At 43.5% G+C, this 25420-nt stretch overlaps 1 protein-coding gene across 5 annotated transcripts in view; it reads left to right on the forward strand.

Annotated features, from left to right (window-relative positions):
- Nucleotides 1-5309: 5309 nt before the first annotated feature.
- Nucleotides 5310-25420, forward strand: part of NBEA (neurobeachin) — an 892011-nt gene continuing 871900 nt past the window's right edge. For all 5 annotated transcript variants that reach the window (XM_049853455.1, XM_049853457.1, XM_049853456.1 and 2 more), the window contains exon 1: nt 5310-6227. In XM_049853455.1, the coding sequence (XP_049709412.1) occupies nt 5979-6227 (249 nt within the window). In that variant the 5' untranslated portion in view covers nt 5310-5978. The remainder of the gene's footprint in view (nt 6228-25420) is intronic.

The raw sequence follows: 25420 nt of genomic DNA on the forward strand, positions 1-25420 counted from the left end.
AAGGCTGAGGTAAGAATTTCCCTCCATTTTGTACTGGTCAGCCCCTACCTAGAATTTGGAGTATTGTGTTCACATAACTAGACACACGTTTAGTAGAAGGCAAAAACATCTGTTTTTTAAAGAACAGCTGAAGAGGATGGGAACGTTTAGCTGGACAAATGCTGTCGTTATTCATTCATTTTTGAACATATTTAGTAAACGTAAATTACAAGCAGGCATGCTAGGTTTTCCACCAGGCATCTGTCAGTTTTTTGTACTGTAGTGACATGCATGTTGCAGTGACACTAGAAGCTTTGCCCCCAGTATTTCAAATACCAGCCATGAGACCGGAGAAGAATTGATGCCTTTGAATTATGGCATTGGCAAAGAATATTGAATATACCGTGGGCTGCCAGAAGAACAAACAAGTTTACCTTGGAAGAAACACAGCCAGAGTGCTCCTTGGAAGCAAGGATGGCGAGACTTTATCTCAAGTACTTTGGACATGTCATCAAGAGGGACCTGTGCCCGCAGAAGGACATCATGCTTGGTAAGCTAGAAAGTCAGTGAAAAAGAGGAAGACCCTCAACAAGATGAACTGACACAGTGCCTGCAACAATGTTCAAACATAACAATGATTGTGAGAATGGTGCAGGACCAGGGAGCATTTCATTCTGTTGTGCCTGGGGTTGCTATGAGTCGGAGCCTGCCCGATAGCATGTTAGGTGCTGAAAACACAAAAATAACTGCAATGTGGTCTGTCTCCCACAGCAAGTGAAGAGAAACGTGGTTGACACCAAGTGCCTTATATGTATTGGCTCCTCCAATCCTATGAAGCAGTATTATCATCCAGAATTCAGACTGGGAAAATGGAGGCTTTGAAAAGAAGTCATTTGCCCAAGTTGGCATAGGAAATTGGGTAGGGAAACTGGGAGCTAAGCCCAGGTTCCTTTGAGTCTGAAGCATGTGTTCTCAACTACTATACAATGTTGCCTTTTGAAACCTTAGACTCAGGGGCTTGTTATCTTTGAAGATTGTCCTTTGGAAGCATGAGTATGCATCTATTAAAGCAAAACTTTGTATAGAATTCAATCCACTGCATACATTATATATTTTTTCTAATATGGAGATTAAAAAAAATGAACATTTTGGTTATCTTTTATTATTACCCAGTTGGTGGATGCAGTTTTCCAGCGTAAAGGTTGGTGGTTTGAAACCACCCAGTAGCTCTGCAGGAGAAAGACCTTGAGATCTGCTTACCTAAAGATTACAGCAAGAAATCCCTATGGAGCAGTTCTACTCTGTAACACATGGTCGCCATGAGTTGGAATCAATTTGAAGGCAACGGATTTGTTTTCCTTTTTGGTTTATCATCACATGTTGTTGGGGGTTGCCATCAAGTCAGTTCTGACCCATGGCAACCCCATGCGTGCACAGCAGAGCTATTCTGCAGAGTTTTCAAGGCTGTGACCTTTAGGAAGCAGAAGGCCATGCCTGTCTTCAGAGGCATTTCTGAGTGGGTTCTAACTGCCGAGCTTTTGGCTAGTAATTGAGCAAGTAACTATTTGCATCACCCAAGGACTCTGTTACATAGTTGTTTTTTATTTCAAAATATTTTTAATGCAAACACTAAATTATTTGTACATTTGCAGGGAAATAGACCTTGTAGGCCAAAAGGAAACAGGCCTTCTGTCTTTTCTAATCTTTTTATGCTTTTGGGAATAGTATTGAAAACATGTAACTAATTACGAAGACCGGTCAGTACTTATAAGTGGTCTTAGCTGTGTTGGTGGGTCATTTAGCATGCACTGTGCCCGGGTACTCAGGGTACAGAGACACGCTTGGTCAATGCCAGCAGCTGAGTTGAGATCATTTCACTGAATTCTCGCTTCCCTACGGGACAAGTATCATCACCACTGTTTAATGCATGAGGGGACTGAAGCTCAGACAGGTTGAGTGACCGCACAGCCAGCCAGCTGCATAATTCAGAAGCCTGTGAACGGTCCACAGTACTGTATGGCCAGGAAGTGCTGACCGCCTACTGGAGGCTCCTTTTCATTGGCAAGCATTTTTGAATGTCTGCAAAATTGAATTAAGTATACAAAAGAGGGTGGCTATGAGTTGGAATCGACTCGAAGGAAATGAGTTTTTTTTTTTTTTTGGATGTAAAAGAAGCAGGGTTTTCCTACTTTAAAACACTAATGTTCTCTTCACTCTTTTCTGTATCTGCTAAAGAAAAACAAAATGTTAAAATGATGTTAAACCATTCACTCAGAAAGGAAATAGAAAGTCCAGGTTGCCACCCCTCTTAAAGCACTCATGCAGAAATCTAAAAATAGCAAGTGGTAGAACCTGCTCCCCGTACATGCATGTTGTGGCTGCTGCATGATGGTGAGTGGATTCCAACTCATAGTGACACCGTAGGACCCAGTGGAACCGCCCCATGGGGTTGCCAAGGCTGTAATCTTTACGGCAGCAGACTGCCACGTCTTTCTCCCATGAAGCGGCTGGTGGGTTAGAACTGCGGACCTTTCAGTTGGCAGCTGAGCACTTTAACCACTGTGCCACCACAGCTTGTTTCTATATGCATTATGGGGTGAAATAAAGCTCCAGTGATGACCATTCAGTCTGAATTTGCCTATTTAAAACACGTAAATCATTTTAAATTTGCAAATGAAAAAGGTGCTTGTAAAAAGCAGATGATACGCCCTGAGATCCACAAAATGCTATAGCTTGTTATAAATACGATAGCTTTTTCATCTATAGCATATCTCAAGTCATGGTATTACTATTTATAACCAAAACAGACAAACAAAAACCTCAAACCCACTGCTGATGAATTGGTTCCGACTCATAGCAACCCTATGGGCAGGGCAGAACTGCCCCACAGGGTTTCCAAGGTTGTCATCTTTATGGAAGCCGACTGCTACATCTTTCTCCCGCAGAGCGGCTGGTGGGTTCCAGCCTTTGGTTAGCAGCTGAGCGCTTAACCTCTGTGCCACCAGGGCTCCTTATAGATTTTGTAAATTTCCCATACAGTTTCAAAGATTCCAGCATTTTACAAAACAGTTGTTATTTAAGTTACTTACATTTAATTTGTTAACTACATTATCAATTACCATTTCAGAAATTTTTTGCTTATTTTGGTAATTCAATCATTGCCGTGCAAGTTTAGGCAAACAAACACCCAACCAAAAACGAATACCAAGCACTGAACTTGAGGCACTTTTTAATGTATGACCTGTACTACTTCAGGTTTTCATTGTGCTTAGATATCACAGGAGTTAATAAATGCCAGGAGGAACAAACTAGGTTATGATGGATTTATATATTGACTTTTTTCATTTGAGATGACAAAATAATTTGAATACAGCTCAAGAGAGGCAATATTTCTGGTGGCTTGTTTATTTTAAAGGACAAACTTCATGAAATGTTAATTTTGAGGAAGAAGACAGCAGTCATGCCTATTGAGCTTTTAATTCAATACCAGCAGCAAGATTACTGTGTACATTTTCATTTTTTTATTGAAAATAACTTATTTCTTTCCTTATATGTCTATGTAGGGAAGCAATCTACTTTTATCACAAATTGAGGCTGGCAGTGAGAATCACCCATATTTTTAATATAATTTCAAAAATCCTTTGAACTGTACCTGCCTAGGAAAGTAGAAAGCATCAGAAGTTGGTACTGTATCTGAGGACAGCTAGGTTCTTTTTAAACATTTGACTGTGGTTTAGGGGAAACTTTACACAGCAAATTAGTTTCCCATTCAACGATTCATACACAAATTTCTTCCCTGAGGTGGGCTGCTGTCTCGGCAACGAATCAGCAGTCTCCCCAGTTCCACCCTGGCTTCCCGGTTTCTATCCCTCCAGGTTCCCTGTCCCTCTTTGCCTTCTCATCTTTGCTTTTGGGCAAATGTTGCCCCTCTGGCCTCATAGATGTTAGGGAATTTTTAGACGTGAGATTTGTAGCTGCCACCAAACTACCCCAGAGTGTCGCCTAGTGCAGCCTTTTGGGGGCTGGGAGACGCGCTCAAGAGCTGCTTGTCGTTGGGAGCTCTCTCCGGAGCCCATCGCCCTTGACAAGGTCTATTCTGAGTCGTGCCCGCGTGGGCAGGTGTCAGCCTCTTCCCTCTCCGTCCGTGTCGTCCCCCCGACAGGCAGGCCAGCCTCCCACAGTGCGTCGGGCTCTGCTCCTTCTTTGAGAAATTCCCGAGGGACAGAGTGGCAGGCCTACAGGGGCGAAGGCGGCGCCCCCGTCCCCTACCTTACAGCAGGTGGCGGGCGGCAGAGCCAGGTGCGGCCGCGACGACGACAAACCTCCCCTGGCAGGAGGGTGCTGAGGGCAGGAGGTGGCAGCGCACAGGACACACGGTGTCCTCCGCAGGGAGAAGCCACCCTCAGGGGACAAACCACACGGAAGCCACTACCGCCGCCTCCACCAGCTCGCCCAGCGTCTGGTACCGTCCCCGGGCACCTGCTCACCTGTCTGTGCGCTCAGGGGGGTGGGGAGGGACCGGGGGCGTGGGGGGACTGGAGTGCGTTTGGGGGGCCGGGAGGCGTTGGGGGACCGGGGGGCGGGGAGGGGACCGGGGGGGACAGGGGGGCGTGAGGAGGACCGGGGGGCCTGGGGAGGACCGACGGTGTGGGGGGGGGGTGGGCAGAGAGAGGAAGAGGACGGGTGGGTGGGTGCCGAGCGGAGGGCCGGACAGAAGGGAGGTGTACGGGGAGAATAGGTGGGTGGGTGCAGAGAGAAGGGCCGAACAGAAGAGGGGTGCCACGAGGGTTGTCAGGAGAGTGGGTGGAAGAGGAGGGCCGGGAAGAAGGGGGTGCACCGAAGGGTGTCAGGTGGGTGGAAGAGAGGAGAGCCGGGCGGGAGGGTGCGCTGGGGGGACAGGTGGGTGGGTGCAGAGAGAAAGGCCGAGCACAACAGGGGTGCACCGAGGGGTGTCAGGTGGGTGGGTGGAAGAGGAGGGCCAGGCAGAGTAGGGGGCTGTGGGAGGGTCGAGGGGTGTCAAGTGGGTGGGTGCAGAAAGAAAGGCGGTGCGGAACGAAGGGGGGGGGGGGGTGCCTCGAGGCTCCGCCCCGAGGCCCCGAGGCCCCGCCCCCAGGCGCCGCGCAGGCGCAGGGCCGCTACCGCAGGCGGGGGGCGGCAACATGGCGGCGTGAGCGGCGGCGTCGGGCTTCATCACAACAGCGGCGGCCGCGGCAGCGTCGGCCACCGTCTGCGCTTCAGCACCGGCCAGCGCCGCGGCCCGCTGCTCGCGCCCCAGGGCTTTTCGGGGCCGCGGCCGCATCTCCGCGGGGGGCGGGCCGGGCGGGACCGAGCGGGAGGGTGAGGGCACAGCGAGGAGGCAGCGCACCGCTCAGGGCGGGCACCGTCGCCCCGGGCACAGTCAGCGCCGCCGCCGGAGCCCTGAGGAGAACCGCCGCCTCAGCCGGGGGTGGGGCCTCAGCCGGGGGCGCCGGGCCGGAGTCCTTGTGGGCACAGCCGGCCGGCCGGGCGCGGGCGGAGCCGGTGGATGCGGGGCTGCGAGCGGCGGGCCGAGGCGGGAGGCGGGGGTAGCGGCACGGGGACCGGGGCTGAGGCGTCTGTAAACGGAACCGGGACCAGGGCTGAGGCAGGTGTAGCGGCACCGGGACCGGGGCTCAGGCGGGGGTAGCGGCACCGGCCGGGCTGAGGCGTCTGTAAACGGAACCGGGACCAGGGCTGAGGCGGGTGTAGCGGCACCGGGACCAGGGCTCAGGCGGGGGTAGCGGCACCGGGATCGGGGCTGAGGCGGGGTAGCGGGACCGGGACCGGGCTGAGGCGAGGTAGCGGCACCGGGACCGGGACCGGGCTGAGGCGAGGTAGCGGCACCGGGACCGGGACCGGGCTGAGGCGAGGTAGCGGCACCGGCACCGGGACCGGGCTGAGGCGGGGGTAGCGGCACCGGGACCGGGGCTGAGGCGGTGTAGCGGGGGCGGCGCCGCGGCGTCCTTGCCCCTCAGGCGCCCATGGCGAGCGAGAAGCCGGGCCCGGGCCCCGAGCCTCAGCCCGCGGGGCTCGTCGCCGTCGGGGCCGGGGCCGGCGGGATGGGCGAGCTGAGGGTCGGGTCCGGGCCCGGCCCCGTGGTGCTGCCCGCGGGCATGATCAACCCTTCGGTTCCGATCCGCAACATTCGGATGAAATTCGCAGTGCTGATTGGACTCATACAGGTCGGCGAGGTCAGCAACAGGGACATCGTGGAGACGGTGCTCAACCTGGTAAGGGACAGCGCGCTCGCGGTCGGCCTGGGCCCCGGTCTCCTCCCCGGCCCCCGTCCTCTTCCCGGCCGGCCGCGGACCCTTCGGTCCTGGCCCCTGTGCTCTCCCCACTCCTCGGGTCCTCCCTTCCCGGTGCTCGTACCTCCCCTGTCCCCGTGCCCCCCCCGGCCCCATACCCTGCCCCCTCGGCCCCATACCTTACCCCCCGGCCCCATACCTTACCCCCTCGGCCCCATACCCTGCCCCTGGGCACCACACCTTCCCCTCCCCCATACCTCTCCCCCATACCTCCCCCCACCCCATGCCTCCCTTTCCCCCATACCTTTCCCTCCCTCCATACCTACCCCCACCCCCATGCCTCCGCCCCTCCCCATGCCTGCCCCCGCCCCCATCCCCTGCCCCCTTGGCCGCATCCCCTCCCTCCCAAGCCTACACCTTCCTTCCCCGCCCCGTTCCCCCCTCCACCCCCGGGGCATCACGCGGCGCGTCCCAGGAGCACAGGTCGTCCAGGCGGTGTTGCCCGAAGCCAGCTGCCCACCCCCACCTCTCCTGCCGCCTGAGCTCGGTGCCCAGCCTGACACCGCGCAGCACCCCTCTCAGGACTGGGAGAGGGAGGACCCGTCCTCCCCGGCAGGCCTCCGGCCCACTTCAGGGCTCAGTTAGGGGCTTGGAGGCCTCCTCCCCCGCTGCTTTGCCCGCACTCCTCATTGCCCTGATGTATCTCCGGGGATGCACACCTGGCCCCTGGAGCCAGAGTCCCCGGTGCTGCTGAAACGCGAAAAGCCCTGAGCTCCAGCCTGAGCAGCTGGGTGTGCTGTTTTCCAGGGAGAAGGAAAATGATGCAGCCTTGCTCCCGTCTTTACCTGTGTTCCCAGGCTGTGATGGGATGGAGAGTGTCGAGGCTGGATTCCCACCCCCAGCCCCTTTAGGCAGGCTTTCCTCCTTGTATACCGCCCTGACTGTGCTCATCTCTTGGCCTTTGTTTCTTTTGTGCACACAAGGTGCTCACATGAGAGGGCACCAAATCATACAGGTTGGTTTCTATGTCTGCCTTCCGAGAGCGCGAGTGGCTTATGGGGAAAGGCTACGGGAAGGTGTTAAATGGAGCCCTAGGCTTTGCCTTCTTTCAAGATAAGAAAGAGTTACTTCAGAACCCTGTATGACTTAACCTTCTTTCTCAGAAGCCTACAGGATGTCAGGGGAAGAAATGGAAAGACATACGGAACTCAATCATAAATTGCAGATAATTAAGAGTGGTTCATTTTTAGTGCTTTGTAAATGCAGTTTTTGCTGCAGCAAAGCTTTTTGAACAGTTTCCTCAGCAGCAGCTAGACTTTGACGTACTGTAAGGTTGGGTTTTGGAAGGCAGCCTTAAATCAGGAGCAATCAGTTGACTATTGTATTTAGTATGGAGTCACAGGAATATAAAATATGCTTGCAAGGGGGGTTTTATAAGACCCATGCAATCTGATTTCTGCTAAGCAATTATTTTTATTTGATCCATTGGAAAACTGAAGGAAAGCTGCAGCTACAGCAGTGGTGCCTTGAGACATGGATTAGATAATGTGTTCGGTTTATGAAACTCTTAATTTCACAGAAAAGTTACAGCTGATTTTCTTTTTGCTAGTGTATTGGGTCAAAGAAGAGAATATTTGCACTACTGTTTTTTTATTGCTGTTTAAATACAAAACACCTCTTTCTGCTTCTGTGTACCCTTCAAATAAATCATCACAAAAAGTCAATAGAAGTTTGGGGGAATGCCACCATATTGACATAACCAGTTTCTTTTAAAAACACTAATAGAATTAATGGTTTCTTAGGAGGTTTAGTTTTAACCAGCTACAAATAGGAGGCCAGTATTTGCTTTTTTTTTTTTTTAAAGAAGAGAGATTAAGTCTCAAAATATGTTAATATGTTAATAGGTACTATATTTCTGTATATTTAAAGGAACACATTTTAAGTGCTTTCCAGTTTTCATCTCACCAATACCATTTTTACTCAGATGATGTGATATTAGGTTATATTAATGAGTATTTGGTGCTTGCTTAGTACATTTTCACCTGGTTTAAGAGGCGGGAGAACTTTAAGGAGCTGGAAGCTGATGTGTGTGTGTAACCAGTTTGGACTGCAGCAGTAGCCGGCTGTGCTGGGTCAGTTCTTAGTAGATGTTGGTTCTATAGATAGTTGGTGGATTCAGAAAGGAAATAAAGTATTTCTTCTGGTGTAAAGATTTTTAACTCTTCAGTGCACTGACTGTCTGGCATGAAGTCTCAGATTGCAAACATTATTTTGGAGATGTTACCGTTAAGTTTAATTAATTATTAGAAATAAAGTAATACTGAAATGGTATATCCCCAGATCCCCTTAAGGCCTTGTAACTGCATTGATCTTTGGAATGAAGTTAAGTTTAAAATTCTTTTTTTTATATATTTAAAGGATGCAGTAGATTTTTAAATGAACACTTTGGGGGAAGAGTACCCATGACAAAAGGAGCTATTTGTTACTAAGTTGTTTACTATAATGATTATGAAATATGAATTGATCATATGAAGTGTAGTCGTTCTTGAATTGTAGGGTTGGGCTTTATCTTTTCCATATACTTATAATGAAAGTCCCATGTGAAAATTTAAGCAGATTCCAAAAATATTTAGAAGTTTAGGCATTTAAGACAATTAACAAAGTATAATTATTTATTTGATCAGTTAACCAGTAAAACCCATTTAAGGTGCTCAGTGGCTTATTAGAAATTGCAAGCCTCTATTTTTTTTTTAATGTTACCTCTAAAATGAGTTTTCAATTTTCAGTCCTAGTTTAAAACATTAAAAGCTTAAGGTAGAAGTAGTGAATTATCTATCACAATGCCCTTATAACAGAAAAGAAAGGAACTAATGAAATTTCAAAAAACAAAACACAGTTTCAACCTTAAACAATATCCTTTCTCAGTCATCTTTGTCAAAATATTTTTCTTTCCTTTTTTGTCCTGTACGTTCTTTTCCCGTATATGAGAATACTAATAGCTTGACTTTTAAGTGCTATTTTTCGTGTGCCTTGCCCAAAGAATTAAAAGGTTTGTAGAGTAAAGTTTAAGCATGCAGTAAGATATATGACTTCTTCAGCACAGCTGTGGCTGTCATTTTTCTGCTTTTGTGTGTAAAAGCGGGGGATCCATTTCCACTACTCGGGTAGGTTGTAGGAGTTTGTTGAAGAATCACCAATATAATGAGAAAATAAAATGGATAGTGTTAATTGTAGATGCAGTGTATTATTTACTTAAAACGTGAAAATATTTCGTGGGTAGTATTAGGAAGATAAGTAAGTTTGTAAATGACATTGCAGTGAAGTATATTGTCAGGGATATTGCATTCAGCTTTGCCAGTGCAGGGAACTGCTCATCAACAGACTTTGGCTTTGGCAGGAATTATTTAATGAGTTTCACTGTAGAAAAGGGATTTTGTTGGTTGTTTCAATTATAGACCAGGGATATTTTTTTATCTATTACTTCCTTTGTAAACACAATTAATGTATATTTATGTAAAATTTTTCCTTCTTTGAAGGTAAATGCTGTGTAAATATCCTGTGTTACCTTTGTTTATAACATGAAAGTCTCTTTTATTGCAATTTTAGTATAATCAAATTTTTAGTAAAAATAGAGGATTAATATTTACTTAATGAGGAATTCACAATAGAGTTTTTTTGAATAGCTGTCGTCTGTGGTATAATCCTGTGAGGTTTGGCTTGAATATTTTAAAATATTTACTGAGATATATCACTGCATCTTTATTTGTGGAAAATAGTATTTCCTTTGATAATTTCGTTTTTTACCTTCTGAGTGGTATGGTATATACTGTCTCGAAAATATAACAAGATATTTTTAAGGAATTTTGTGGCATATAAGCATATAGGTAATGATATTTTTGTTAAAAGAATTTCAGGTTACTTCTCTGTACTTGAATGTGACAATATCTTTTCTTAGAGTTTTTCCATTTACAGCTTGATAATCAAAATAATTTTCATTTTAAAGATTTTTAGAATTTCACAAAGAAAAGGTCTATTCTGCATTTGAATAAAATTTATTTAAAAAAATATACAGCTGTATCTTAGAAACATGGAAATCTTTATGTACTAATAAAACCACGTTTATATTAAAAGAGACTGTATTTTAATTATGTTGACATGTAAGCCTTTTAATATTAACTTGAATTATATTCTTGCTATTGGGTATGGAAACAAATTAAGGATCCATATGCAAATACTGGAAGTTTCAGTTTTTAAGAAATTCTGAGTTTTTTTTCCACAGAAATATTAACTTAGTCACATAATGACACTAAAGCAGTAAGTATTCTGTAACCAGTCTATGATCAAGTTTTCTTAAATTTAAATAAGTATTTTGTGTAAAAAAACAAATTCATTGCCATCAAGTCGATTCCTACGCATAGCGACCCTATAGGACAGAGCAGAATTACCTTACAGAGTTTCCAAGGAATGACTGGTAGATATGAACTGCTGACCTTTTGATTAGCAAGCCAAGCTTTTAACTGCTATGCCACCAGGGCTCCAACTATTTTGTATATTTGTATATATTTTGTATATTGCTAGTCAATTTTGGCAAAGCTATGCTGTTTAATTAAAAATATCTCAAGATCCCTCTTTTACTATGCTTTTCCCAAATAAAAAAGAAATTCATTGACTCTAGGAGACCCAATCCCCAGTTTTAGTTCACTTTTGTGGTTGTGTTATAGATAAAATTCAGTTATCCACATTTCTCGACTATTTAAATATTACTCTGAATAAGTTAGTTTCACAGGTTTTTCATTCCTTGTCTGCATTTCTCATATTTTATGTACTGTCAGCACAACTCTTTTGTATCACTCATCATTCTCTAGTATTGCAGCTACTTATGTTTCCTCTGTTAGCTGTGAGCTCCATGAGCGCAGGGGCCATAACTAAAGTATGTTTGTTTTTTGTGTTTCTGGCTCTTGGATAAGTTAAGTGCATTTTGAGTACTGTGTGCAGGACACTGTTATCAGGTCGTAGAAGACAAGCTTCTGAAATTGTCTTCAAGAGTAGAGTCAAGAACTCGGCATCCCAAAATCAGTTGTTGTTAGGTGCCACTGAGTCGATTCTGACTCATAGCAACTCTGTGTACAACAGAAACACTGCCCAGTCCTGCTCTAGCCTCACAATTTTTGTTATGCTTCAGCCCATTGTTGTAGCCACTGTGTTAATCCATCTTGTTGAATATCTTCCTCTTTTTCGTGGACCCTCTGCTTTACCACGCATGATGTCCTTCCCCAGGGACTGGTCCTTCCTGATAACATGTCCAAAGAACATGAGATGAAGTCTCGCCATCCTTGCTTTTAAGGAGCATTCTGGGTATACTCCTTCCAAGACAGATTTGTTCATTCTTCTGGCAGTTAATGGTATATTCAATATTCAATCCATAATTTAAAGGTGTCAGTTCTTCTTCAGTCATTATTCATTGTCCAACTTTTGCATGCATATGAGGCGATTGAAAACACTAAGGCAACCCATGGTGAAATAAACTCATATAACTCTCATGTATTATACCTTCAACCAAATGTGTATTGTATGTATATGATGTTATCTGTGTAGGCGTTACCATATGTATAATATTTTGAACTAGCACCTGGCACTACGAAGAACCTGGTAATAACTTTTTTCAGTAAACGTATGATTATGATCAAATACAGGCACATAAAACAGATTGTGTGATTATTGACAAAACATATGATGCTTTGAATAGAGATTAAGAAGTATTAGCATGTGTCATATTACCAAGAATAGCAGACATCTCTTGTTTTTATATGTCTAGCATACATTCCCCCTTCTGGTGATGGTGCTTCAGCTTTCCTTGGAGGAACCATCATCCCCCATTCTTAGTTCAGCTGGTTTAGGTGGGGTTGACCTCAACTCCCACAATTAACTGTTCAGGATGACGTTTAACTGCAGGTATCTCGAGTGACCCAGGACTTGTGCTGCACCTTTTTTATGTTGGGGATGCTGAATTGGTAGACTCTTAGCCTGTACCTATGCGTTCCTATTTTAGAACTTAACTAGTGTGAAAGCAAGAGGGAGAAATAGGTTCCTGATTCCGTTTGAGTTCCTGGAGCTCTCTTTTTCTGTGGGGATTGTTATCTTCTAACCATTAAATTCTATTAAAAATTTTTATTTTTATTAGGATTAGCACCAAATCAGTTTAAGTTGGGTTTTTTCACTTGTCAACTGAAAGAATCCTCACTAGCAGAGATGTTGGTGTTTGGTGCCATCTAGTCAGTTCCAACTCATAGTGACGCTATGTACAAAAGAATGAAATGCTGCCCAGTTCTGTCCCATCCTCACAATCTTTGCAGCCACTGTGTCAGTTCATCTCATTGAGGGGCTTCCTCTCTTTCACTGACGTTAGGGGCAGGAAACGGGACATTGTAAGGGACAGGCCTTAACTGTAGAAGTGGAGTGCAAGGCAATGAGGATTTTGCTGTCCCCTAGCAATTCCTTTTAAGGAACTACAAAGCAGCTGTTTAAATTATCTTTGCCCATTGAATGGAGCCCTGGTAGCGCAGTGGTTAAGAGCTACAGCTGTTAACTAAAAGGTCGGCAGTTCGAATCCACCAGCCACTCCTTGGAAACCCTTTGGGGAGTTTTACTCTGTCCTATAGGGTCGTTATGAGTCGGAATCAACTTGAAGGCAACAGGTTTGAATTTTTGGTTTTGTTACCTTTGCCCTTAGAACTACTAAGGTGGGAACTTGTAGGATGCAGGGACATTTTGGCCACTTTTTGAGGTCTTTGATAATGTCTCAAAAAAGAGTGATTGACTTTGTTCCAGACTTGCTGCATAAAAGTAGAGAGGGAAAGAAATGTAGTTTTTCCAAGTAAGAGACTCTTTCTGCATGTAGCTACCATCCAAGATAGCAGAGAGTCACACATTACCAAGAGCCTTACAGAGTTGGAAAGCCCAATTTTTGTACCCGTGCCAAAGTTGGTAGGAGGAAAGGCAGGAGTTTAAATGGAAAGGAAGTAAGATTCTGTTTTACAGGATTCTCCCCAACATCTTACTAAGCTGAGGGGTAAGGACATAAGAGTACAGCAAGGCGCATTGCTATGAGGCTGAAACTTAAAAGCTGAAAATTAGATTGGTATATCTTTACAAGATTTCTTGATTTGGTTGCTGATTCAACCAGTTGACCCAATTAAATTGACCAAAAGCTTACTAAGGTTTCAGAGGAAGTACTTACAGAGTAACCTCAAGGCCGGTAAACTAAGGCCTGTGCTCTTTTACGTCTTAGGCAGTTCTGAGCCCTTGAAGCTTCGGCAAGAGAAAGTGGGCTGCTAAAGCAGTACAGCTGGTGGAATGGAAGTCTCCATCAATGACCCTCTCAGATATGGCTATGGAGGAGAATGCACAGGGCAGTCTTCTGAGGTTATCAATGCATCCACATAGGCTGACCAAGGAGCTCTATTGCCAGGACAGGAAGTTCTTGCTACCTTAACCAATAGCAAGAACAAATGCTCTGAATTAGTGAAAATTCACCTTTTCCACTAATCTAAATGGAAGTTCCTGTTGTTATTTGTGTGTGCCGTTTACCATTGTATATTAATGACACTGGAATGGTTGCATTTGTTATAAAGCTCTATATTGTCAGATGATGAGGTACCACCAAGAATAATGCTCACAACACAAAGATTTCAGACTTGTAGCTGAATGAAGTAATTTAACACCATTAAGATCTTGATGAACTATTTGGAGGTCTGTTCTCCTGAATCATGGGTGATCTTAGTACCTGGGACAGTTTTTCCTAATTTCCCCCTTTCAGTGGGGGTGGTAGAGGACTGGGGAAAGGGACTAGCCGGGGGAAGGGCAGGAATAGACATGAGGTAACACAAGTTCCTTTGCCTGTAGTCCCTTCTGTCTCTTCCATCCCTTGGATCCCTCACACGTAGAGGTGAATTTCACATGTGGATGTAGTAGGACCTGAATGATGAACCTAGGCAAATAACACTGACCTCTGGAAGTATTAGTTTAAAATGTTTGAAAGACTACATGGGTTACAAAACAAAGTGGCAAGTTACGAGGATTAAAAACACTATTTTATGATCTCTTTATTTTAGAAAATAACACTAGCTTGTATTTTAAATAACTCTTAACTATTCACAATGTACTTGTGAAATTGGGCTGTATTATCTAATCCTCAGAATAACCCCTTTTTACAAATGCAGGTCCCCATGTGTCAGTTTGTCGTACGCTGGGGGCTTGCATATTGCTGTGATGCTGGAAGCTGTGCAACCAGTATTCAGATCCATCGCTGGTCACCCATGGTGCACAGGTTTCATCTGAGCTCTCAGGCTAAGACAGCCTAGGAAGAAGGACCCGGCAGTCTACTTTGAGAAGAATTAGCCACTGAAAATCTTACGAACAGAAGCAGAGCATTGTCTGAAACAGTGCTGGAAGATGAGCCCCCCCCAAGTATGGAAGGCACTAAAAAGATGACTGGGGAAGAGCTGCCTCCTCAAAGTAGAGTCAACCTTAATGATGTGGATAGAGTCAAGCTTTTGGAACCCTCATTTGCTGATGTGGCATGTCTCAAAATGAGAAGAAACAGCTGCAAACATCCATTAATAATCGGAACCTGGAATGTATGAAGTATGAATCTAGGAAAATTGGAAATCATGAAAAGTGAAATACGTAAACATCAATATCCTAGGCATTAGTGAGCTGAAATGGAATGGTACTGGTCAATTTGAATCAGATAATCATATGGTCTACTATGCAGGGAATGACAGTTTGAAAAGGAAATGGCGTTGCATTCATCATCAAAAAGAACATTTCAGGATCTATCCTGAAGTACAACGCTGTCAGTGATAGGATAATATCCATATGCCTACAAAGAAGACCAGTTAATATGACTATTACTTAAATTTACACCACAACCACTAAGGCCACAGATGAAGAAATTGAAGGTTTTTACCAGCGTTTGCAGTTTGAAATTTATCAAACACACAGTCAGGATGTGTTCATAATTACTGGTAATTGGAATGCGAAAGTTGGAAACAAAGAAGAATTGGTAGTTGGAATATATGGCCTTGGTTAAAGAAAATATGCCGGAGATCGAATGACAGAATTTTGCCAAGAGCAGTGACTTCCTCATTGCGAATACTTTTTTTCACCAACATAAACGGCGACTGTACACATGGACCTTGCCACATGGAATACACAGAAATCAAATCGACTACATCTGTGGAAAGAGACAATGAAAAAGCGCAATATCATCAGTCAGAACAAGGCCAGGACCAACTGCAGAACAGACCATCAATTGCTCGCATGCAAGTTCAAGTTGAAACTGAAAAAAATTAGAACAAGTCAAGGAGAGCCAAAGTACGACCTTGAGCATATAGCACCAGAATTTAGACACCATCTCAATAGATTTGATGCGTTGAACACGGATGACTGAAGAACAGATGAGTTGTGGAATGACATCAAGGACATTATCCATGAAGAAAGCCAAAGGTCATTAAAAAGAAAGAAAGACGAAAATAAATGTCAGAAGAGACTCTGAAACTTGCTCTTGAATGTTGAGTAGTTAAAGCAAAAGAAAAAAAAGAAAGAAAGAAATGATGAAGTAAAAGAACTGAACAGAAGATTTCAAACGCGGCTCGAGAAGATGAAGTATTATAATGACGTGCAAATAGCTGGAGATAGAAAACAAAAAGGAAAGAATACGCTAGGCATTTCTCAAGCTGAAAGAACTGAAGAATAAGTTTGAGCCTCGAGTTGCAATAGGGAAGGATTCCATGCGGGGAAATATTGAACGAGGCAGGAAGCATCAAATGAAGATGGAATGAATACACAGAGTCTTTATACCAAAAACAATTGGTCAATGCTCAACCATTTCAAGAGTTAGCATACAATAAGGAACCAATGATTCTGAAGGAAGAAGTCTGAGCTGCACTGAAGGCATTGGCGAAAAACGAGGCTTCAGGAATTGATGGAATACCAGTTGAGATCTTTCAACAAACAGATGCAGCGCTGGAAGTGCTCACTTATCTATGCCAGGAGATTTGGAAAACAGCTTCCTGGCCAACTAACTGGAAGAGATCCATATTTATACCTATTCCCAAGAAAGGTGATCCAACCTAATACATAAATTATCGAGCAATTATCCTTAATATCACAGGCAAGTAAAATTTTGTCGAAGATTATTCAAAAGTGACTGCAGCAGTATATCCACAGGGAACTGCCAGAAATATAGGCATGATTCAGAAGAGGACGTGGAACCAGGAATATCATTGCTGATGTCAGATGGATCCTGGCTGAAAGCAGAGAATACCAGAAAGATGTTTACCTGTGTTTTATCGACTATGCAAGGGCATTCAACTGTGTGGATCATAACAAATTATGGATAACATTGAGAAGAATGGGAATTCCGGTACACTTAATTGTGCTCATGAGGAATCTTTACATGGATCAAGAGGCAGTTGTTTGAACAGAACTAGGGGATACTGCATGGTTTAATGTCAGGAAAGGTGTACGTCAGGGTTGTATCCTTTCATCATACCTGTTCAATCTGTATGCTGAGCAGATAATCTGAGAAGCTGGACTATATGAAGAAGAACGGGGCGTCAGGATTGGAGGAAGACTCAACCTGTATTATGCAGATGACACAACCTTGCTTGCTGAAAGTGAAGAGGACTTAAAACACTGATGCAGATCAAAGACCAGCCTTCAGTATGGATTACAGCTCAATGTAAACAAAACAAAAATTCTCACAACTGGACCAATAAGCAGCATCATGATAAATGGAGAAAAGATCTAAGTTGTCAATTTTTTCATTTTACTTGGGTCCACAGTCAACACCCACGGAAGCTGCAGTGAAGAAATCCAATGGCATATTGCATTGGGCAAATCTCCTGTAAAAGACCTCTTTAAAGTGTTAAAAAGCAAAGATACCTTGAAGAAAAAGGTGCACTTGATTGAAGCCATGGTATTTTCAGTCTCATGCATGTGAAAACTGGACAATGAGTAAGGAAGACCAAAGAAGAATTGATGCCTTTGAGTTGTGGTGTTGGTGAAGAATATTAAATATACCATGTGACTACCAAATGAATGAACAAATCTGTCTTGGAAGAAGTACAATCAGCATGCTCCTTAGAAGCAAGGATGGCGAGACTATGTGTTACATACTTTGGACATCTTATCAGGAGGGATCAGTCCCTGGAGAAGGACATGATGCTTGGTAGAGTACAGGGTCAGCGGAAAAGAGGAAGACCTTCAATGAGATGGCTTGACATAGTGGCCGCGACAACGGGCTCAAGCATAACAACGGTTGTGAGCGTGGGGAAGGACTGCATGGTTTTTCGTTGTGTGATACATAGGGTTGCTATGAGTTGGAACCGACTCTGGCACCTAAAGACAGCAGATACAGAAACAAGGTGGTTGTTGTTGTAATTAGCTGTTGTCAAGTCCGCCACAACTCATGTTCACCCGGTGCACAACAGAATGAAACGTTGCCCATGTGGTTTTCATTGGCTGATTTTTGGAAGTAGATCTCCAGGCCTTTCTTCCTAGCCCGTCTTAGTCTGGAAGCTCTGCTGAAACCTGTTCAGCATCATAACAACACCCAAGCCTCCACTGACAGATGGGTGGTGGCTCCCCTTGAGGTGCACTGGCCAGAATTGAAGCTGGGTCTCCTGCATGGAAGGCGAGAATTCTACCACCTAACCACCACTGCCCTCCCGACAAAGTTATGTATGTGTTAAGGAGTAGAGCTGGGACTCAAACTCAGGCCAGGCCTTCAGATTTCAAAGCTAGAGTTCTTTTCAATTACTAAGCAAAATGTAGCTACTTGGAAATTATCCCAAAGGCCAGTATTGTATGAGGAGATGATGTTGGAATGAAAGAGACCACCTAGCTTCAGTAAGAGGATTCTGTGGTAGGGAATGCTTCCCATGGAGCAGTTAGAGGAAACAAAAGTGAATGCAGGATAATTTTAGGGATTTGTACACAGAAGTGAATACCAAGAGCTATACTATGAGGTATTTTTGAATTTTTGGAAATAACTGACTGTAAAAAACTAAAAAACTGACTATACAGTATTATAAATGGTAGCTGGCTTTGGATTTTATACTTTTTAAGTAGGCAAAATGTACTTTACATATTACTCTGAAATAAAATAATAGCATATATTAATGTATCTATTTATACAGAAAAATTTGATTTGGTGATTTTCTTGCTTTAGGGACAGTTATATGAACCACTGTATGTACCATATATACTTGGATAAAGCAAATGAGTTGTAGAAGGAATTATATTGGAGTCTAAAAAAATCCATTGCCGTCAAGTTGATTCCAACTCATAGCAACCCCATAGGACAGAGTAGAACTGCCCCATAGAGTTTCCAAGGAGCACCTGGTGGATTCAAACTGCCAACCTTTTAGTTAGCAGCAGTAGTATTAAATGACTACAACACCGGGGTTTCCGTACTGGAGTCCAGTAATACAATTTCCAGTAGTTGTGATACCTCTCTCAGTTTACTAAAGTAGAGCATACATTAATTAACAGCAAATTTTATGGAAGCATAAATTTCGAGATGTATTTCTGTTTAGCAGATACTTTCATTTTCTGAAAGAAATAACTTGCAGTTGATTTTAAAATGCTATATAAATATTTCTCCCCCACGTGCCTGTCAGTTTGTCGTACTGGGGGTGTTTGTGTGTTGCTGTGATGCTGGAAGCTATGCATTGCACTGGGCAAATCTGCTGCAAAGGACCTCTTCAGATTGTTGAAGAGCAAAGATGTCACCCTGAGGATTAAGATACACCTGACCCAAGCCATGGTATTTTCAGTCACATCATATGCATGTGAAAGCTGGACAATGAATAAGGAAGACCTAAGAGTTGACGCCTTTGAATTGTGGTGTCGGCAAAGAATATTGAATATACCATGGACTGCCAAAAGAATGAACAAGTCTGTTGTAGAAGAAGTACAGCCAGAATACTCCTTAGAAGCAAGGGTGGCGAGACTGTGTCTTATGTACTTTGAACATATCGTCAGAAGGGATGAGTCCCTGGAGAAGGACATCATGCTTGGCAGAGAAGAGGGTCAGTGGAAAAGAGGAAGACCCTCAACGAGGTGGATTGACACAGTGGCTGCAACAATGGGCTCAAGCATAACAACGATTGTAAGGATGGCACAGGACCGGGCAGTGTTTTGTTCTGTTGTGCGTGGGGTCGCTGTGAGTCGGAACCGACTCGACAGCACCTAAGAACAACAACAACAATATAAATATTTCTAGTAGTATCTAACATTTTTTCGCATTTGAGAATTGGCATTTACTGACTTGGGGTTTTTTTTTTTTTTTCTGTTAATATCCTCTCCCATTTGATGTAAACAGGGGTTTACTTTAATATAATAAATCAACTGTGGCTGAGGTTAAGGAGTTGTCCAAGGATTCAGATTTGCTTAGTGACAGAAATGAGACTCAAAGCTAGATCTTCTGTTTCCAAATTTGTTGCTAATTAAAATGCACCATTTCCTTTGATAATGGTAATGCTGACAATGATAACAGAAGCTTACATTTATTGAATCTGTACATGTCAGATACTGTGTTAGGCATAAGACGTGCATTATGGTATTTAATCATCTTGAGTAGGCTGTACGAGGTCAGTAGTGTCATCCCCTCATTTGGGAGAAGGAAACAGACCTTCAGACAGTGATAGTCATAAAGTTTATAGGAGAGCTGTAATGTGAGATCTTCAGTGAAATAAAAATAGCTGTTGTCTTTCCAAGTTAAACCCATGTGCAGGATCTTAAAAAAGAAGTGTTTTCAGCTCTAATTATACAAATATTTTATTATAAAATATCATAGAATTATTTCACTTGATTTGTACTAATTCTTTATAACTTGATTACCCTTTCAAAGTCCTTGAATTTAAATTTTGAAGTATTTAGTTTTTAAACCTTATGAGTCATCAATGGAAGAATTTTTCTCATAATGTATTTACTGTTACTTGCTAAATAAATAATTATTAAACTTCTCAAGTTATCGTATTCTTCCATAATTTATCTGAAGGACTCCTGCTCATGTTTCAAGATTTTACTTTTACCTACTGCTGAAGCCACACCTTCCCTGACTTTCGCCTAAAAGCTGTTCTGCTCAGATCATGCTTCCCATAGTGTTTTGTACCTATCTGGATTTAGCACTTACACATATATTTTCATTACCTATTTACTCGTCAGACTACCCTAGAGACTGAATCCACTGACAGTCAGAGTATTCTCTTATTCACTTTGGTATCCTGAGAACTTAGCATAGAATCTGGCATTTTGTGGGTACTTAATGAACATTATTTTGAATGAATATCTTTTATCTTTGATAGAGTTACTTTGCTCTTTCGGTCATTTTTGGCTCGGGTACAAATCTTTTCAGGTTTTCAGATTTTTGTGTTTATATGTGCATGGTTTATGTTTTTAAAAACTTTTTTTGGATATCTGACATGGGTAAAAAGTCATAGCGTTTTTAGGTCTGACATCTAGCCCATCTCGGCAAGGAACCTGAGAACTGGTAGGTTAAGATCATACACTCTTTACAGACGGAAATTAACACCTAGATTCCCTGACTCTCAGTCTAGTGCTCTTTTCATTTTATCTTTACGCCTGCAGTTCCACTTTTCTTCAGCTCATTGGGGCTTATAGCTTATAACTTTCGTATAGAAGCATTATTATTTTTTTTTTTGCTCATAGGCTCAGAATATTTGGGTGATGGTTAAATAAACTGTTGAATAATCCTAACCCAGGGTTCTGTTACCAGAGTCAAGATACCCATTGGGTCTAGAGAAAATAATAGCACAGTCCATGCCTTCAAAAAGCTCACAGTTCAGCGCAAGGGGATAGAAGAACAGATAGAATGGTAAAGTGTGATACTGCAGAGCCGTGGACGAAATGCTGTGGAGACGTTAATGGATTCATTGACTTGGTCTGGAGGAGTCTGGATGGCTTCAGTGGGTAGATTAATTTGAACCGGGTTTTGAAAGACAAGTAACTTTCCCAGGATAAAAGGAGCAGGAGTGGAAAAGCTTTCCACAAAGAGGGAATAGCATACTCATACAAAAGCTGTCTTAGTCATCTAAACCCATTGCCATCAAGTCGAATTTGATTCATAGAGACCCTGTAAGACAGAGAAGAACTGCCCCATAGAGTTTCCAAGGAGCACCTGGTGGATTCAAACTGCTGACCTTTTGGTTATCAGCTGTAGCATTTAACCACTACACCACCAGGGTTTCCCTGACTCATCTAGTGCTGATACAACAAATACCACATGTGGATGGCTTTAACAAAGAGAAATTTATTTTCTCACAGCCTAGGAGGCTAGAAGTCCAAATTCAGGGTTCTGGCTCCAGGGAAAGGCTTTCTCTTTCCGTTGGCTCTGGGGGAAGGTGCTTGTCATCAGTCTTCCCCTGGTCTATGAGCTTTTCATTGCAGGGACCCCGGGTCTAAAGGACGTGCGCTATTCTCCTGGCTCTTGTTTCTTGGTGGGATGAGGTCCCCGTATCTCTGCTTGGTTCTCTCTTTTATATCTCAAAAGAGATTGGCTTAAGACATAACCTAATCTTGTAGCTTGAGTCCTGCCTCGTGAATATAATTTTCTTTAATCCCACTTTAGGGGGGATTAACTGCCCCAATCCCACCCACCTTCCCCCACCTGTCTGTCAGTTTGTCGTACTGTGGGGGCTTGTGTGTTGCTGTGATGCTGGAAGCTATGCCACCGGTGTTCAGATACCAGCAGGGTCACCCATGGAGGACAGGTTTCAGCTGAGCTTCCAGACTAAGACTAGGAAGAAGGACTCGGCAGTCTACTTCTGAAAAGTATTAGCCAGTGAAAACCTTATGAATAGCAGCAGAACATTGATATAGTGCTGGAAGATGAGCTCACCAGGTTGGAAGGCAATCAAAAGATGACTGGGGAGGAGCTGCCTCCTCAAAGTAGAGTTGACCTTAATGACGTGGATGGAGTAAAGCTTTCGGGACCTTCATTTGCTGATGTGGCACGATTCAAAATGAGAAGAAACAGCTGCAAACATCCATTAATAATCGGAACCTGGAATGTAAGAAGTATGAACCTAGGAAAATTGGAAATTGTCAAAAGTGAAATGGAATGCATAAACATCGATATCCTAGGCATTGGTGAGCCGAGATGGACTGGTATTGGCCATTCTGAATCAGACAATCATAGAGTCTACTATGCTGGGAGTGACAGCTTGAAGAGGAATGGTATTGCATTCATCGTCAAGAAAGTTTCAAGATCTATCCTGAAGTACAACGCTGTCAGTGATAGGATAATGTCCATATGCCTACAAGGAAGACCAGTTGATACGACTATTATTCAAATTTACGCACCAACCACTAAGGCCAAAGATGAAGAAATAGAAGATTTTTATCGGCTGCTGCAGCCTGAAATTGATCGAACATGCAATCAAGATGCATTGATAAATACTGGCGATTGGAATGCGAAAGTTGGAAACGAAGAAGGACCAGTAGTTGGAAAATAAGGCCTTGGTGATAGAAACAATGCCGGAGATCGAATGTTAGAATTTTGCAAGACCAACGACTTCTTCATTGCAAATACCTTCTTTCACCAACATAAACCGCAACTATACACATGGACCTCGGCAGATGAAACACACAGAAATCAAATTGACTACATCTGTGGAAAGAGACGATGGAAAAGCTCAATATCATCAGTCAGAAGAAGGCCAGGGGCTGACTATGGAACAGACCATCAATTGCTCATATGCAGGTTCAAGCTGAAACTGAAGAAAATCAGAGCAAGTCCCTGAGAGCCAAAATATGACCTTGAGTATATCCCACCTGAATTTAGAGACCATCTCAAGAATAGATTTGATGCATTGAACACTAGTGACTGAAGACCAGACGAGTTGTGGAATGACATCAAGGACATCATCCATGAAGAAAGCAAGAGGTCACTGAAAAGACAGGAAAGAAAGAAAAGACCAAGATGGATGTCAGAAGAGACTCTGAAACTTGCTCTTGAGCATTGAGCAGCTAAAGCAAAAGGAAGAATTGATGAAGTAAAAGAACTGAACAGAAGATTTCAAAGGGCCTCTCAAGAAGACAAAGTACTATAATGACATGTGCAAAGAGCAGGAAATAGAAAACCGAAAGGGAAGAAAACGCTCGGCGTTTCTCAAGCTGAAAGAACTGAAGAAAAAATTCAAGCCTCGAGTTGCAATAGTGAAGGATTCCAGGAGGAAAATATCAAACGACACAGGAAGCATCAAAAGAAGATGGAAGGAATACACAGAGTCATTATACCAAAAAGAATTAGTTGATGTTCAACCATTTCAAGAGGTGGCATGTGATCAGGAACCGATGGTACTGAAGGAAGAAGTCCAAGCTGCCCTGAAGGCATTGGCGAAAAAGAAGGCTCCAGGAATTGATGGAATATCAATTGAGATGTTTCAACAAACAGATGCAATGCTGGAGGTGCTCACTCACCTATGCCAAGAAATATGGAAGACAGCTACCTGGCCAACTGACTAGAAGAGATCCATATTTATGCCTATTCCCAAGAAAGGTGATCCAACCGAATGTAGAAATTATAGAACAATATCATTAATATCCCACCCAAACAAAATTCTGCTGAAGATCATTCAAAAACGGCTGTAGCAGTATATCGACAGGGAACGACCAGAAATTTCAGTCTGGTTTCAGAAGAGAATGTGGAACCAGGGATATCATCGCTAATGTCAGATGGATCTTGGCTGAAAGCAGAGAATACTAGAAGGATGTTTACCTGTGTTTTATTGACTATGCAAAGGCATTCGACTGTGTGTATCATAACAAACTATGGATAACATTGGGAAGAATGGGAATTCCAGAACACTTAATTGTGCTCATGAGGAACCTTTACATAGATCAAGAGGCAGTTGTTTGGACAGAACAAGGGGATACCGCATGGTTTAAAGTCAGGAAAGGTGTGCGGCTGGGTTGTATTCTTTCACCATACCTATTCAATATGTATGCGGAACAAAAAATCTGAGAAGCTGGATTATATGAATAAGAACAGGGCATCAGGATTGGAGGAAGACTCATGAACAACCTGCGTTATGCAGATGACACAACCTTGCTTGCTGAAAGTGAAGAGGACTTGAAGCACTTACTAATGAAGATCAAAAACCACAGCCTTCAGTATGGATTACACCTCAACACAAAGGAAACAAAAATCCTCACAACTGGACCACTGAGCAACATCATGATAAATGGAGAAAAGATTGAAGTTGTCAAGGATTTCATTTTACTTGGATCCACAATCAACAGCCATGGAAGCAGTAGTCAGGAAATCAAAAGACGCATTTCATTGGGTAAATCTGTTGCAAAGGACCTCTTCAAAGTGTTGAAGAGCAAAGATGTCACCCTGAAGGCTAAGGTGCGCCTGACCCAAGCCATGGTATTTTCAATCACATCATGTGCATGTGAAAGCTGGACAGTGAATAGGGAAGACCGAAGAAGAGTTGACGCCTTTGAATTGTGGCGTTGGTGAAGAATGGACTGCTAAAAGAATGAATAAATCTGTCTTGGAAGAAGTGCAGCCAGAATGCTCCTTAGAGGCAAGGATGGGGAGACTGCGTCCTACATACTTTGGACATGTTGTCAGGAGGGATCAGTCCCTGGAGAAGGGCATCATGCTTGGCAGAGTACAGGGTCAGTGGAAAAGAGGAAGTCCGTCAACGAGGCGGATTGACACAGTGGCTGCAACAATGAGTTCAAGCATAACAACGATTGTAAGGATGGCTCAGCATCGGGCAGTGTTTCGTTCTGTTGTGCGTAGGGTCGCTATGAGCCGGAACCGACTCGAGGGCACCTAACAACAACAACAGTCCCACCTTATTAACATATAGAGGTGGGATTTGCAACTTATAGGAAAATTACATCAGATGACAAAATTGTGAACAATCACACAGGGTGATGGAGTATAGTCTTGCCGTGGTTGTCTCCCCTAATGCTAACTACCAAAACCCATTACCATCAAGTTGATTCTGACTCATGATGACTTTATAGGACAGAGTAGAACTGCCCCATATGGTTTCCAAGGCTGTAATCTTTACAGGAGCCGACTGCCACATCTTTCTCCTGCGGAGTGGCTCATGGGTTCAAACTGC

The sequence above is a fragment of the Elephas maximus genome, chromosome 14, assembly GCF_024166365.1.
Source record: "Elephas maximus indicus isolate mEleMax1 chromosome 14, mEleMax1 primary haplotype, whole genome shotgun sequence".
Classification (NCBI taxonomy): domain Eukaryota; kingdom Metazoa; phylum Chordata; class Mammalia; order Proboscidea; family Elephantidae; genus Elephas; species Elephas maximus.